General features: G+C 40.6%; 1 protein-coding gene across 1 annotated transcript in view; it reads right to left on the bottom strand.

The window, feature by feature from the left end:
* The window catches only part of LOC122823725 (cytohesin-3), a 37,419-nt gene extending 30,983 nt beyond the window's left edge, over positions 1-6,436 (bottom strand). Inside the window, exon 1 of the mRNA XM_044103641.1 lies at positions 6,073-6,436. Coding sequence (XP_043959576.1) covers positions 6,073-6,091 — 19 coding nt within the window. The 5' untranslated portion in view covers positions 6,092-6,436. The remainder of the gene's footprint in view (positions 1-6,072) is intronic.
* Positions 6,437-13,922: the final 7,486 nt, after the last annotated feature.

Raw genomic sequence — 13,922 nt, 5'->3', positions numbered from 1 at the left:
ATCAGGCACATAATTAAGTTTCAGATCTTCCTTTGACCTCAGCGTGCAGATTCAGTGAAAACAATCAGGGGGCCAAGTCAGCTTCCATAAATAGAAACTTTAACTTCCTGTTCAGAGGGTGGAGCCAAGACAATGCAGAAAAACTCATTACTGGCTTCTTTACAGCCGTTTCTCTGACCTCTGATCTTACAAACATTTGCAAAAATATCTGGATAAATAAATCATCACTAGACAATAGAAATGACATGAAGCATCTGAGAGGGAAAAAAAAACTGATGGTCTAGTTGGGACTTGACATTCGATGAGTCGTTCACTACCAGAGGAGAAAACAGTATCCAAAGATTGTGCTCAAAAAAGAGTCACAATACTTCAGCATGTTTTTACTCAAGTAAAAGCAAAAAGTAGCCGTCCAAGAAATGATCCAAGTAAATGTAAAGGAGTATTTGGTAAAACGTCTACTTAAGCACAGAGTAACTGATCAAGCGATCAATCATTTCATGTTAAAATGTACACAATCAAATGGACCCAACTGCAACGAAAATGACAATAATTCAAACAAGTAAGAAAAAAATAACAAAAGCAGGCAAAATTATTTTCTTTTCCAAATCTGTGTCTTTCAATATAATACTTAGGAAACTTTAACAAAAACTGCAGGTGTGTGTTTGTGTCTGGTGAAATTTTGGCTCAAACATTTTATTCAGTTGGTAGAGAATCCAGACTTTTTACTCAAGAAAGAGTAGCAATACTTCATGATAAATAAAATTACTCAAGTAAAAGTAAAATGTACAGCGTAGTAAAAAATACTCTTTAAAGTACTTTTTTTTTCAAAAAAGCTACCAGTCAGTACCCAACTCTGTTCACTACCAACCAGTTCCTCCCTGCTGGCCTGGCCGGCCTCCCACTCTGCTCCAGCCTGTTTGACAGCCTGACGTCCTCCCACGTACTCGCCCCGTAGCCACAACAAGCTCCACACCCTAATTACACCAACTTTTCCCTCATAGCAACTAATCTCCCCCAGAACTGCAGCGCTGCGACCGCCAAGAAGTGGCACGCACGCCGTCTGACTCTCCAAAGCTGCTTTATCTCGGGTTTCCAGCCCCCCGGGGCGAATGTGATCGGAAATTTTTTTTGGAAATAATCGCCCACAATTAGATGGTTAATAAGTCCAAAGGGAGTGGGGAGGATTGTTGAAAAGTCTGAAGAGAGATGTGATTTTTAAATTCTTTTTTTAGCTTTCAGTGATGCTGTTTCATGGGAAAATCACAAAGGAAGGGTTGTGAGTTTGTGACTTTGCACCATTAAAGCTCCTGGTGATAATGCAGACCTGCTGCAGCCTGATATGATTTGTTATTTCAGCAAACGCTCAATCTGTGGCTACGAAAGGCTCGAGAACGGACGGAAAGGTTTCCCACGATCAGAGAACGACGAGGACAAACCTTTCAGTGTCCTTCTACAGGGAACACTGCAAAAAATTCAAATGCAAATTTGAAAGAAATTTGAAGGAAGAACAATTTTTGACATGTTTGCCCAAAGCAGTCAGCCTATTATTTTGGCCGGTTTCTTTATTATTTATTTCACATCGGCTGTTCTACTCCTAGTTGCACTGACTGAATCATTTAAAGTTGTTTTTACATCTTTGACCCAAGCTGGTGAAGCTGTAGCTGTATTTCAGTGTGCTGTACTGGTACCCAGTTATCAAATGAATTCATAATTCAGCACTGCAGAGGAGAACACGGCCACATTACTGAGCGACTGAAGCTCGGCGCTGATGCTGTGGAGCGGAGAAACTTCAGGAAGACCAGCTGTGACAAACCCTGGCCTCCATCCAGACATTCACTGCTCTGCTTCCCACAACAGTTTGGCTCTTGTGTTGTTGTTTTTTCTCCCCCACTTCTCCATCCAACTACAAAATGTTGCTAAAATTAGACTCGTGAGTTATATATACCTAAATCCAAAAAACTATTGAAGTCTGTTGATGATTTCCCCCATGCGGAGGCCAGGCCCCGTCTGCTCTGCGGCACACAAACAACAGAGACGCGCCAACTCTGATTAGTGAGCGCAACGCAGCCGAGTATCACACTGGTACGGCTTACAGTTTACAACACGGGTGTACAAACTTTCTGACTGTAGACAACTGTGATAAACTATCTTTCAGTAGCCATTTTCTAAAAATCAGCACACCCCCCACCTCATTGAATCACATGTTTTCTTGACTTTCCAGTTTGAAGAGCAGCTAACAAAAACAAGCCTGGGTGTCTCAAAATATACATTCCCCATGGAGACAACATTTAAAAAAAAAGTTGGGTGCAACCTGTAATGTCAAATGTTCAATTATTGAAACCTGAGCGTGCTTCCTGATGAAGTATCTAAAACCTTTTTGCATAAATGTGCCAAAATTATCCTGTTTACTTAAAGTTCTCACAGGTCACACAAATTCCTTTTCTTTCAGTTAAAACAATATTATTGCAATATTTTTTTCATTTTCCCTGCACAGACATCAACAATTTTTTTTTTTTTTATGTCTGAGAACATTTTTTGTTTTATTCCATTTTTTTCCAAGACACTCGCGGTTTATTTAACTGAATTTAATGAATTGTTGCGGCCACGTCTGGTCGTAAGCCACTGGGCATGTTTGACCCAGTTTACCACTTACAAAAACATGAAAAACAAATAGTTTCATAAGCAGCGTTTGTCATTTTTAAAATCATTTGATTAGTCCGGCTCTTTTTGGATAAAAAACTGTTCAATGGAAAATTGTCCATTTCAACTCACTGCTTGAGTTTGTTTTGTTTTTTCACCAGCGAACAGCAACACACTGTAAAAACACAAAATCCTACCAAGTATTTTTGCTCTAGTTTCTAGTTCAAATTTCTTAGTACTCTTGAAATAAAACAAAACTAAACTGACTTTTCACCAAGATGTAAGAGATTAAGAAAAATAATTTATTAATCTTGATGAGAAACTACTGCTTTCACTAACAGATTATCTCACTGATAACATGGGGAAATGTCTTGCTTTAAGAGAAATGATCTGTCAACGGAAATAGTAACGTTTCATCAAGATTAAAGAGTTATTTACTTAAAACAAGACCTTATATCTTGCTGAAAAGTTACTTGTAAGTTAGTTTTGTCATATTTCAAGTGTTCTAAGATATTTGCACTAGAAACTAGACCAGAATCACTTTGTAAGACTTTGTGTTTTTGCAGTGCAGGTTCCCCTCAGACCTACAAAGCTCTGCTCAGTTGCAGAAAAATAGCAGCTTTTGCCTGTGGTCTGATGCTCCTCTTCATCCAGTTAAATGTTTGTGAGCCTGAACTTAACCCAATCCCATTTTAGGAACCTCATAGGGCTGCAAACTGGAAGCAGACACCGCCGACCTGCTAAAGGCGGCAGCTCCACGTTGGTCTTTATTAAACTCAGGGTGTTTGGCAGAGCCAGATATAGCAGTGCTAAGTGCCAAAGTTGTGATAACCTGCGTATCAAAGCGAGGCCGTGAACAATGTTAAGTGAGGTGTGACTGTGCGTGTTGTGTGTGTGTGTGTGTGTGTGTGTGCGTGTGTGTAGACTCAACAGAACTCACAGTTAGCTGTGTTAATGATTGCCTCTACATGGACAGCATGCCTCTGATCTCTCTCACTTCCTGTCACATGACCCAGATCGATAAGAACAAACTTTACGCTCATTTGATTCCGACTGCTTATCACCGAAGCTCACTGAGATCTAACTCTTGATGCAACTCCTGCTTCGTTGGTTTGTGAATATTATAACAAAACAGAGACGCGTTGCTTGAATCAGATGAATTTCCGTCATGCAGGTGAGCTCACAGGAAGGTGGCGTGAGCGTCCCTCCTGTCCCTGCTGGTCTCTCAGTTTAACTGTCGCGTTGTTATCAGACCACAGCCGTTTGTTTACACCATGCTTCCTCCGCAGCCCCACAAGGCAGTTCGGATTATCAGCCCAGAAACATGCTGCGTGTGTCAGAGCGTGCTTCACAGCGATGCAACAATAACTGGCGCTGAGCGGCAATCTGCCGCACAGGTTGAACTTTAACACAGCGGCACGTCTACATCTCGCCGTATGTCAAAGTCACGATCGGTGACGCCGAGAGTCGGGTTTGAACCTTTGAGCTTTAACGAGTTTAAAGATTTTACTCAAATATGCACTGATCCGATTTCCAAGTATCGATTTTGTAAAGCCCCAAATACTTGCCAAAATATGGCCAGACGATACGGCATAAAAACATGTCATGGTATAGGCGTTTCATATCAGTCAATATCGATAATTATTGATCAGTCTTTTTGTTTTGGATATCTGAAATACTGCCAAACCGGTGGTGTGACCTTTCCTCTTTCATCTACAGTTTCAGCTCCACACCGTTGTTTTTTATTTTCATACACTAATGAGGCACGGTGGTGAAACCTGAAAATGCAAATTACTCAACAGGTTGTTGCCAGGTAACCAAAGAGCGAGTGAGTTAGTTGATAACACTCAGCTAGCTTAGCTCGCTGTGAGATGTTGAGCAGCTAAAGCCTTACCTCTGCCTACATCCCCCAGAATGCATAGCGGTTCTGAATTGGAGTGCAGTTAAATTATTGAACATTCAATCAGATGTATTATCTATTGATATTGATCACATGTCAGTTGTGTTACTGATATATTGTTATTGATTTATTGTTCAGGCCTAGCCCAGAATTGCCAATACAGATTCTAGTTAATTCAGCTGTATCTATTATAATTATAAGTAACGACACAAAATGCATCAGTTATTACATGAATTTAAATTGATCTGTCTCAATAAAATGACAACAGACAATTTCTCAATAATAGCCAGCATGGATTAAGTACAATGAAATACAATTTTGAGCATATCTCCTCTATTGTATTGACACACAAAGTTTTTCTTCTTTAATTTGCCAGAATAAAAATACACACATACTCCAGCATACTGTGTGTATTGCATTATCTGCGATGACTCCACACACACTTCCTGGACAGTTGAAGTTTCAAAGTCGAGCGGACCAAATGAATACATTTCTTGTGATAAATTCCTGCATTTCCCACAATTCCACAGTGCATCATCCTTACCCAGGGTCTGAGCTATCCCTTGCCATGTATTTCTTGTCCTCTGAATGTCCTTATATTCCCTCATTGATGTATCGTACAAGTCTCTAATGTCTCCCATCAAACGTTCTTTACAATCTGACTCCATTTCATCCACATAACAGTTTTTACTCAGCTGTTCAAACCTCCAAGTTAGGTGTTTGAAAATCAATCAAAAACCTTTCAAAATTTGAATTCTGAGCAAAGAAGTTGGACATCTGTCAGCAACCCCGACATCCAATATGGCTGCCTACATGTAAAACTTTCACGTAGAAAGCTGCTGTAAAAATCTGATCATTTGCATCTTTTAAAATTTGTATCGCATTAAATTCTTTACAAAAAATAAATGGTGCATCTCTTAAGAAGTAATTCAAGTACCACAAGTGGTTTTGGTGCCACAGCATGACACTTTCAAAAATCACCTTGGGGATGGTGAGTTCAGGATGGTAGTTCTTCTGTGTACTAATAGTATCTGTGGCTATCTACTACTACTGTCAAGCACTTCTCCACTGACGTCTGTGACTGCACCACGACAAAATGTGAAAAAGTTGACGGAGGTTGTACTTGTTGTACATGACACTAGCTAAAGCAGGGCTGCCAATCATTCAGTTTATCATCCCCACCAGTTTGCAGGCTTCAAATGGCGCCAGATGATAGTGAGCGATACATCAAAGCCCAGCTGAAAGACGTCAGACTGATGGAAAGGGAACAGGGAACAAACACGGAGTCCCCCTCCCCTCTCTCTCTCTTCATTACTTTGTCGTTTCTAAAGCAGCAGCAGTGAAAATGAACACCAATGAAGCTGTTAGGCTCTTTGTTTTTCCTTCTAAGTGGGATTAGGCGACAGTTCATTCCGTTTGTGTTTTTTCGGTGTAAAACCTAAATAAGCACTTCATCTGTGCGCCCTGACTGACTCACACATCCATCCATCATCCATCATCCATCCCATGGAAACCAGTGAGACCAGGCTTACCATGATTGTCTTCATCCATTTCGATTGGAAGAGCGACTTTGCAGTCCAGCTGAATGTGTGAAACCTCGCGTGAAATGTATCACACTGGGTTTTTGTTTTTTTGTTGTTGTTTTTTTTTTTAGTAGAATTTCACTGGGACATAAAAGCCAGAACCGGCGCGGTGTTCACAGCCAGAAGGCAGAAGCGGACCGACGAGCTGCTGTCGGCGACGAAGAGAGGACGCGAATGAACACGAGCGGAATCCAAACTCTGCGCGTGGAGTGAAGGCGAATCCTCTCGCGCGGAAGGTGATGTTTTGGGCATGAGATCTGAGGCGGCTGCTCCTCGGTCCCTCTGCTCCATCCTCTATCTGCTCCGCCTGTATTCACGGCCACACACACATCGAAATCAGGGCGGCGTCACCAAGCTCCGCCCACCGCCATTAACAACCTCTTACTTACACCGCGTACACACATGCGCGAGCACACAATCGCTCTTCTACGTGGGTTTTGATTTCCTGTCTGAAAATTTATAGTCATTATATATACTATATATCATCTAGACCATGACACCACTATTTGAATTGGGTTTTTTTTATTTCACATTCTACGTATTTCTATGACGTTGTCATTCTGACTATTCAGTATGTTAACTTAAGATATCTTAGAAAATAACATATCCAATATATATAATATAAGTACATTATACTTTAATTCATTTGCTCGATATGTTAAAGAGAATTTCAAATAACTATACCAGAAGGGTTTGAAAGGTCACTTATTATTTTTGATAAACAAACCCGTTGTTTTGAGAAAAAAAACACTGAGATGTAAAAAAAAAAAAAAAAAAAAAAAAAAAATTCGAAGACTCATTTGGCCTAAATAATAAAATCCAGATAAAGTGGGCAGAGATATCAGGAGAGGAAACCTGATAATTCATTGGTTGCTTCATGAAACACTTGAACTCTAGTTTAAAGTGGGTGACATTGAGCAGAAGATGATTAGGGTGTGGAGGAATTGTGTTTGTTTTTACTAGTGGCCATGATGACGAGTGTTGACCAAAAACACTGAAAGAAAGTCAGGAAAGAAATGACCCACCCAGAGGTTTTACTGTAACTCTCTACCGCTGGTATTATTCTCTCACTCTTTATGTTTATAGACAACATGACAATATAAATCATCAGTCAGTAGTTGAGTAATAATTTCATCTTTCAGAAGTGAATCCATGTCTTCCGCATCACACCTAGTCATCTTGTATTACTTCATTTCAGGTCTTCAAATAACAATTTTTTTTAGTAATCGATGAATCGATTATTCTGATGGTTAATAGATTTATTGGATGAAAAAAAAATTTTGACATTCTACAGATTTTTCATTTATCCTCTCAAACCATTTTTTAAATAACAATACAAATACATTAAAAGATGCAAATAATCAAACAATTGAATTCCTTTTTTGAAATGAGAAAATAACAGTTTTATTCCACTAGGAAATCTGAACCAGGTGAAGCTAACCCTGCCACTTGAGGAGTGTTGGCTAAAGCACATTTACAGACAAATGTGTTTATTTGTATTTTTTCTTAAATGTAACCTGTATGAAATTTTTTTGTACAGTTTTGCCTTAAGTACTGCTCTGAATATGTTGTGTTTTTTCAGCAAATGCTACTTTTATGTATCTGTATACTCCACCTAATGATTGATTGGTGACGATTATTTCAATCAGTTAATCACGATGAATCTGAGTAATCGTTTCAGCTCTATTTAATTTACTGGGGTTGGGTTTAGGGATATTTGATATATGTTTTTAAATACACGTATCCGTTAATTACTTGAAAGAAGTTCCTTAAGACAAAGCTCCTGATCCCGTTCCTTTCGGCGCTCCCTCCAGATTCACATCCTGGGTTTTGGTGATGCAGGCATTACAGCATCTTTTGAGGTCAGTCCTGGCAAGAAAATTCCACTTCCTGCCCTTTCCTGCCCATATGAGCTCACTCACTGAGGATTTTCCAGCAGAGATTCCAGCCACGCCGGCCAGCTGTCATACTAGAGGAGAGGAAGACGAAGGTTTGGGTCGGGCTCAGCTCGACGTACGGTCCCGAGCTCAGGAAGGGAGTTGTGCCGGGGACAGACTGTGCAGCGCTCCAGGGGCACAATGGATGAAAGTTACGGGACAGGAAGTGATGAAGAGGGCCTGTTTTCCTCCGCCCTCTCAGTGTGAAGATGTTTAACTAAACAAAAGCTCCTCTGCCAGCTTCTAAAATTTTCGTCAGTGATAATGGATATTTTTACGGATCCCGTGAACTTTCGTTTTACACGTTTAGCTTCTGTTTTGTATAGGGAAGAAAAATAAACCCAAAGGTGCCACACTTAGTAGCACCCAGAGCCGGCCAAAGACATTTCGACCCCTTCCAAAAACAACAATCTGGGTCATTTTTTTTTTGCCAAAAGTGATTTTGACAAAAAATAAAAAATAAATAAATAAATCAGATGTTTCTGTCCTACTATTCCAAACCTAAACACCCAACATGTTGAGATTTGGAAGGCAGCTGAGCCGGATTGTTTCACTGATTATCTGTATTGTACTGTGAAGACATAGTGACAACTTCAACACGTATATAAAAAACTATTTGAATAAAAGTTACTGCAGCTTTAAGGTTTGAAAGGTCTATTGAGAGCATACAGGTGAACAGGTCCAGTTTTCCAGTGCGGAGAGGAGAGCTGACTGTTATTGTTTGAAGAATGGAATGATGGGTGATGATGAAATATGTTGCTGATAGATTCTCATCGTGCTTAAGGTCCAGGAGGATTTGAATAAATCTTCAGAGTCTGGAACTGGCAGCTGAAGGTGAACGGTGACTCGGTAGAGCCGTCTCTTAATGTTGGGAAAGAAAAAAAACAAAAGAATAAAACACTGCCAACATCCCACCAGCAGATTTAGGCTGAACGTAATCTTTCCAAAATGATTTTCCTGACCGTGTTATTGTAATAGCAGCGTCTTGGAGCGGCTCCGTCAGCCCTGGCTTGAATCTGATAGCAAATCCACGACGGAAATGAAAGATTAGGGTGATGGCAAGGAGGCCTTCCGTCCTCACAGGCTTAGAGCTCATCACCAAAGATAAGCCCTTAAAGTACCAGTGGACACATACAGAAAGTTGGTCAGTTATGAGAAGGTTTTGACTGCTATGAGGTAAATAAAGATTTTTACCATTGATTACTGAGAAAAGCATTAATACATCAATAATAAAAAAAATGTATAAAACATGCCATTTTTAATAAAATGTAATTAGAAACAAACTTAAGAAGATGTGCAGCGATCCAGAGCTCAGGTGGGAGCTCTGGATCTGCTGAGAAGACTGTTTGTTGTGAACTTCTGGCTAAAATAAAGCCTCTGTTAGTGATCCATCCAAGATGACACAATGTGGATGCTTTCCTTTAGCATGCTCATGAATGGCCCAGTCAAAGTCCAGGCCTTAATCCAGGTGAGAATGTGAATGAAGTTAACATAGTTACTTGATTGTGCTACAAAATGCCCCCATGTGCCTGGAAAACACATAAACACTTCCATTTTAATAAACTTTACCTAATCCTCCAACTTCCTCTAGTCATCTCAAAAATTCTCTTAGAATCAGATTAAATATTCATTTGATTTCTTCTGAAGCATAAAATAAATGTAATGCTCCTTTCCTCACAGAAGCTGGAGGCATAAACAAACACTGCCTCCACAGTATCGCAACATGTTCCGGTGAACCCCCCCACGCACCCCAGCTCTGGCCCCCAGGGGCCCACTTCCAGGTAGAACCCACTGCTCACTCTGAGTGAATCCTGAAAGAGAAACAGAGGGAAGACAACAACCTCATCCTCGTTGCCATCGCCCTCCGCTGCTGTTTTTAGCTGCATCTGGGCCAAAAGGTAGGGTTTGTGGCCGAACCCTTTGGGAATCATCATGTGTTAGCTATGAGAGCGGAGGCGTGTTCCCAGCTCTCAGCTGACTGGAACAGCAGTGGTGGATTCCAAAGAAAAGGCAAAAAAAAAAAATAAAAAAAAAGAGCACCAAAAACAACAACCTGTATTTTTGGATTTGAATGAAAGTTGTAAGTGCACATCTCAAGTCAAGTCTAGTCAAAGTTTATTTATGCAGCACGTTCACAACAACCTGAACTGACCCAAGTGGTTCACAGTAATCACAACATCACAGGTCGATAAAGGATTAAACAGAAAATAAAATTAAGTTTGGCAAAAAATTATAAGGCAATTATGAAACTGGCAAAAAATACCAAACACTAATAATATGAATAAAAATCGACGGCAACCTTCATTTCACCCCCTTAGCCCCCCAAAAGAAAAACTCAGATCAGTGCTAATATTGGCAGTTTATTTTTTTTCTCAATTTGAACATCATTTCAAGAGTTTGTGGCAATTTGAAAGTGAATTTTTACAAGAGTCAGCCTTCCCACGAGTGACCTTTGACCCGCTCTTATGAGATGAGCTCCAGCGGGGAGAAACCTGATTTCCACGGAGACACTCCAGGTTTAGCTGGCAGCGGGACGTTTTCCAGCGTGTCTCTGCAGCGGTGCAGGACACGTCTTCTGCTTTCTGTCTCATCAGGCCGGGTTCCAGTCATACAAGCTGCTGCAACCTTCTTGTTTCACTCAGCACAGAGACAAGCCTCTGTTGGCTGCAGTCATGCTCTGTCATTATGTAAGCTAGCGGTCAGCTTTGTGACCCATGCGGTTATAATGAGGCTGAGGAGTACATTTCCACACTGTCAGAGGCTTTTATACAGCTTCAGATCACACTGGGGGTTTATAAAAATGTTACTTTTTCATATTTATGCCACTTGCTTTAATATATTTTACAGTGATTTTATGTAATGGAACAAGGAAACCGACATGCAGCAGGGGCGTCCAAAGTGTGTCCTGAGAATTTCACTATTAGCATTAGGCACCAAGGAGTTTTCTTTCAATAGCCATGTTTACTGTTCACTTTAATTCTAGAGCAAGTAGGTCTGTAAACATCCAGAAAGTCTAGAGCACATTTATTCTATTGAACTTAATAGAATAGCTTATGATGCTAGGAACAGACTAAAAGATTTTCTAGACCAAATCAGCTGGGAAACAAAATACTCAAGAAGTTAGGAAACTGCCTTTTATTAGGAGAAAACAAAGAGTTTGTCGCTTTGTTTGAACATGACTGGATCTGACTGACTGACTGACTGACTGACTGACTGAAACTCAATTTTGAAACTACTACCAGTGACATATTCAGTGGAAACTTTTCCTCCACAGTTAATGGAAGCCACTGATTGTCACCACAGTAACTTCATATAGTGGACAGTATTATGTGTTTTTCAGCCACATTGTGCCTTTTTATAGCATAGTCGATGTTGCCCTCAGTTGTTATAAAAATACCGTACATATCACATATGATTTAAAAGAAACATTGCGTCATAATTTAATGCCTTTAAATTGGGCCTCTGTCTCTTTAAAATACTTCTGTTCTTTCTGAATCTCCACCTTCAAGAAGTCATGGCAGCATCGCTCCTCTATCAACCCTTCTACAATGTTTTTACCAGCATTGCTCTGGGATGGAGCTGCATATTGGGTTAGAGTAGCTCATTAAATTCCAGTGAAACACATGGATGCTTTAACGTCACAAAAAGGTTTAAAAATATGCATGAAATCTGTATTTCTAAGACATGAAGTAACAGTTTTAGAAGTTTAAGTTCAGGTGAGACTGAAGTATTCTGGACCAGCCAGTGATATGACAGCACAGCAGTTTTACCTTCTACATCAGTCAGATCTGGAATATAGATGGTTATTTGTGTGAAGATGACGAGCATCTGAAAGACCACACACACACACACACACACACACACACACACACCCTTACACGCCCACACACACACACACACACACACACACTTTTGAATTGCTATCTTTGTGGGAACCTTGCATTGACTTCCATTCATTTCTACAGCCTAAACCTTACTCTTATCCTAACCATAACCCTATCTAAAAGTCAATTAACACCTTAGTCCTAAATCTAACCCCTGACCCAAAAACAGTGTTTCCTCCAGTGGGGACCAGGCTTCGGTCGCCACAAGGAACAGTGGGTCCCCACAACGTAGTATGTGTCAGAAAAATGGTCCCCACAATGTATGACAAACAAACGCACGGGGCAATGTGACACACTTCCTGCCTCACTGTGCTCCAGGGAGGGAAGCAGGCAGCGCTGGTAAGGAGAGAACGGAAGAAAGAAAAAAAAAGGGACAAAAGAATGCACAAAAGCAGAGAAAGGAAGCTACATTTCTGACCCGGGAACTGCATCAACGTTTGACTCGCTCAACCTGATTCCATCCCACTGTGACAATAACTCATCAGAGGAGATCGCAGTGTGAATAGATGGGTGTTCAGTGCAGGAGTCGCAGACTGGAAGTCTCCTTTGATCTACTGACTGAAGGCTTTCAGGTGGCAGAGCACACAGAGGCAGAGCGGCTTCAGCAGAGGAGCAGCAGCAGCAGCAACAGCTCATCTGCTGCCACCGGCTAATAAACAAACTGCTGCACAGAAAGCTAACCTGAACTAAATCCTGCTGTCACAGCAAGATGTTTGAGGAAGCCCACGAGAAACAGCTGGAGGCAGTTCAGCACTTTCAGAGACTTTGAGAGTCTCTGAAAGTGAAAGGAATTCAAGGAATTCAATTTTACACAAATAAATATGATGCTAAGAGTTGTAACAAGGTATGACGGAATATTAGGTAGCGAGAAAAAGGAGGAGCACACTTCCACCAAAAGAACTCAGAAATGTTTAGGTCAGTCTCAGAAATTGTCCAGAAACAAAGTTGGAAACTTTCGAGTTTGAAACATTGAACACTTTCCACTTCTGAAAAACTTTGTTCTTGAAAATTCCTGATATTAAACTCAGAATTTCTGGAATTCTGGAATCCTTCTAGCAAATTTCGTATTTTCAAAGCTCAGAAATGTACGAAACAGGATTAGGGCCACTGAGAGAAAAAAAAGTCTGACTTTATACCTATAAAGTCTGATCTGATCTAAAGAATTCTTTTATTCCAGATAAAAGAATTCTGGAATTCTTTAATCCCAGAATTCTGAGATCAAAGTCAGACTTTTTTTTCCCCAGCAGCCCTAATCCTCTTCTCTAGAAATGTCCTTGCTTTTCCTAAAATTCTTTTTAGATCAATCTCAACATTTCGGAGTTGCTTGGTGGAAATTTACTACTATTGTTTTCTGGCACATGTATGTAAAGAACAGATTTTGAGAAAAGTCTATTTTGTCAGTCAATTACATCCGTTGTGCATCTTTCCACTAACCTGACTTATCCATGTTGGGAGCTCCTGCATCACTTAGAGATCCTGTTTTTAAATATCTTTTCCAGACTGTAAGCCTGCACTGAACAGCAAAACGTAGACAGAACAGCAAAACAAAAGGTCCGCTGCAGCCATCTGCTGCCATCATGAGCTCATTTAGCAGTTAATCCATTAAAAATGTTGACTTTCTCCCTAAATGATAGGATTGCAGCTCTGTGCCACCTTCCCTGTTGTGTTACCATTACAAAGCACATTCAGGCACTTAACTGATGATTGCCTGCAGCCTGTCAGTCGGAGTCTTGTGCAAATGGGAGCGCCGTGGCGAGGGTCATTAAACCCCAATGCTTATTATGGAACTAATGATCGAATGTAATGAGCCTCCAAGAAGCCTCTCTGAGCTGCTGTTTGAAGGAAGATGAGGATGGACTGTGAGTGACAGCAGAGACACCAAACACTAAATAAATTACCTGCAGCAGCAGCAGCAGCTCTGGGTTGTTAAGATGATCTTTGCATGACATATGCGTCTTGTTTAAATCAGCCTGGAGGC

Source organism: Gambusia affinis, linkage group LG20, assembly GCF_019740435.1.
Source record: "Gambusia affinis linkage group LG20, SWU_Gaff_1.0, whole genome shotgun sequence".
Lineage (NCBI taxonomy): Eukaryota > Metazoa > Chordata > Actinopteri > Cyprinodontiformes > Poeciliidae > Gambusia > Gambusia affinis.
Note: the sequence above shows the minus strand (reverse complement) of the source record. Positions and strands in the feature narration are given on the sequence as shown.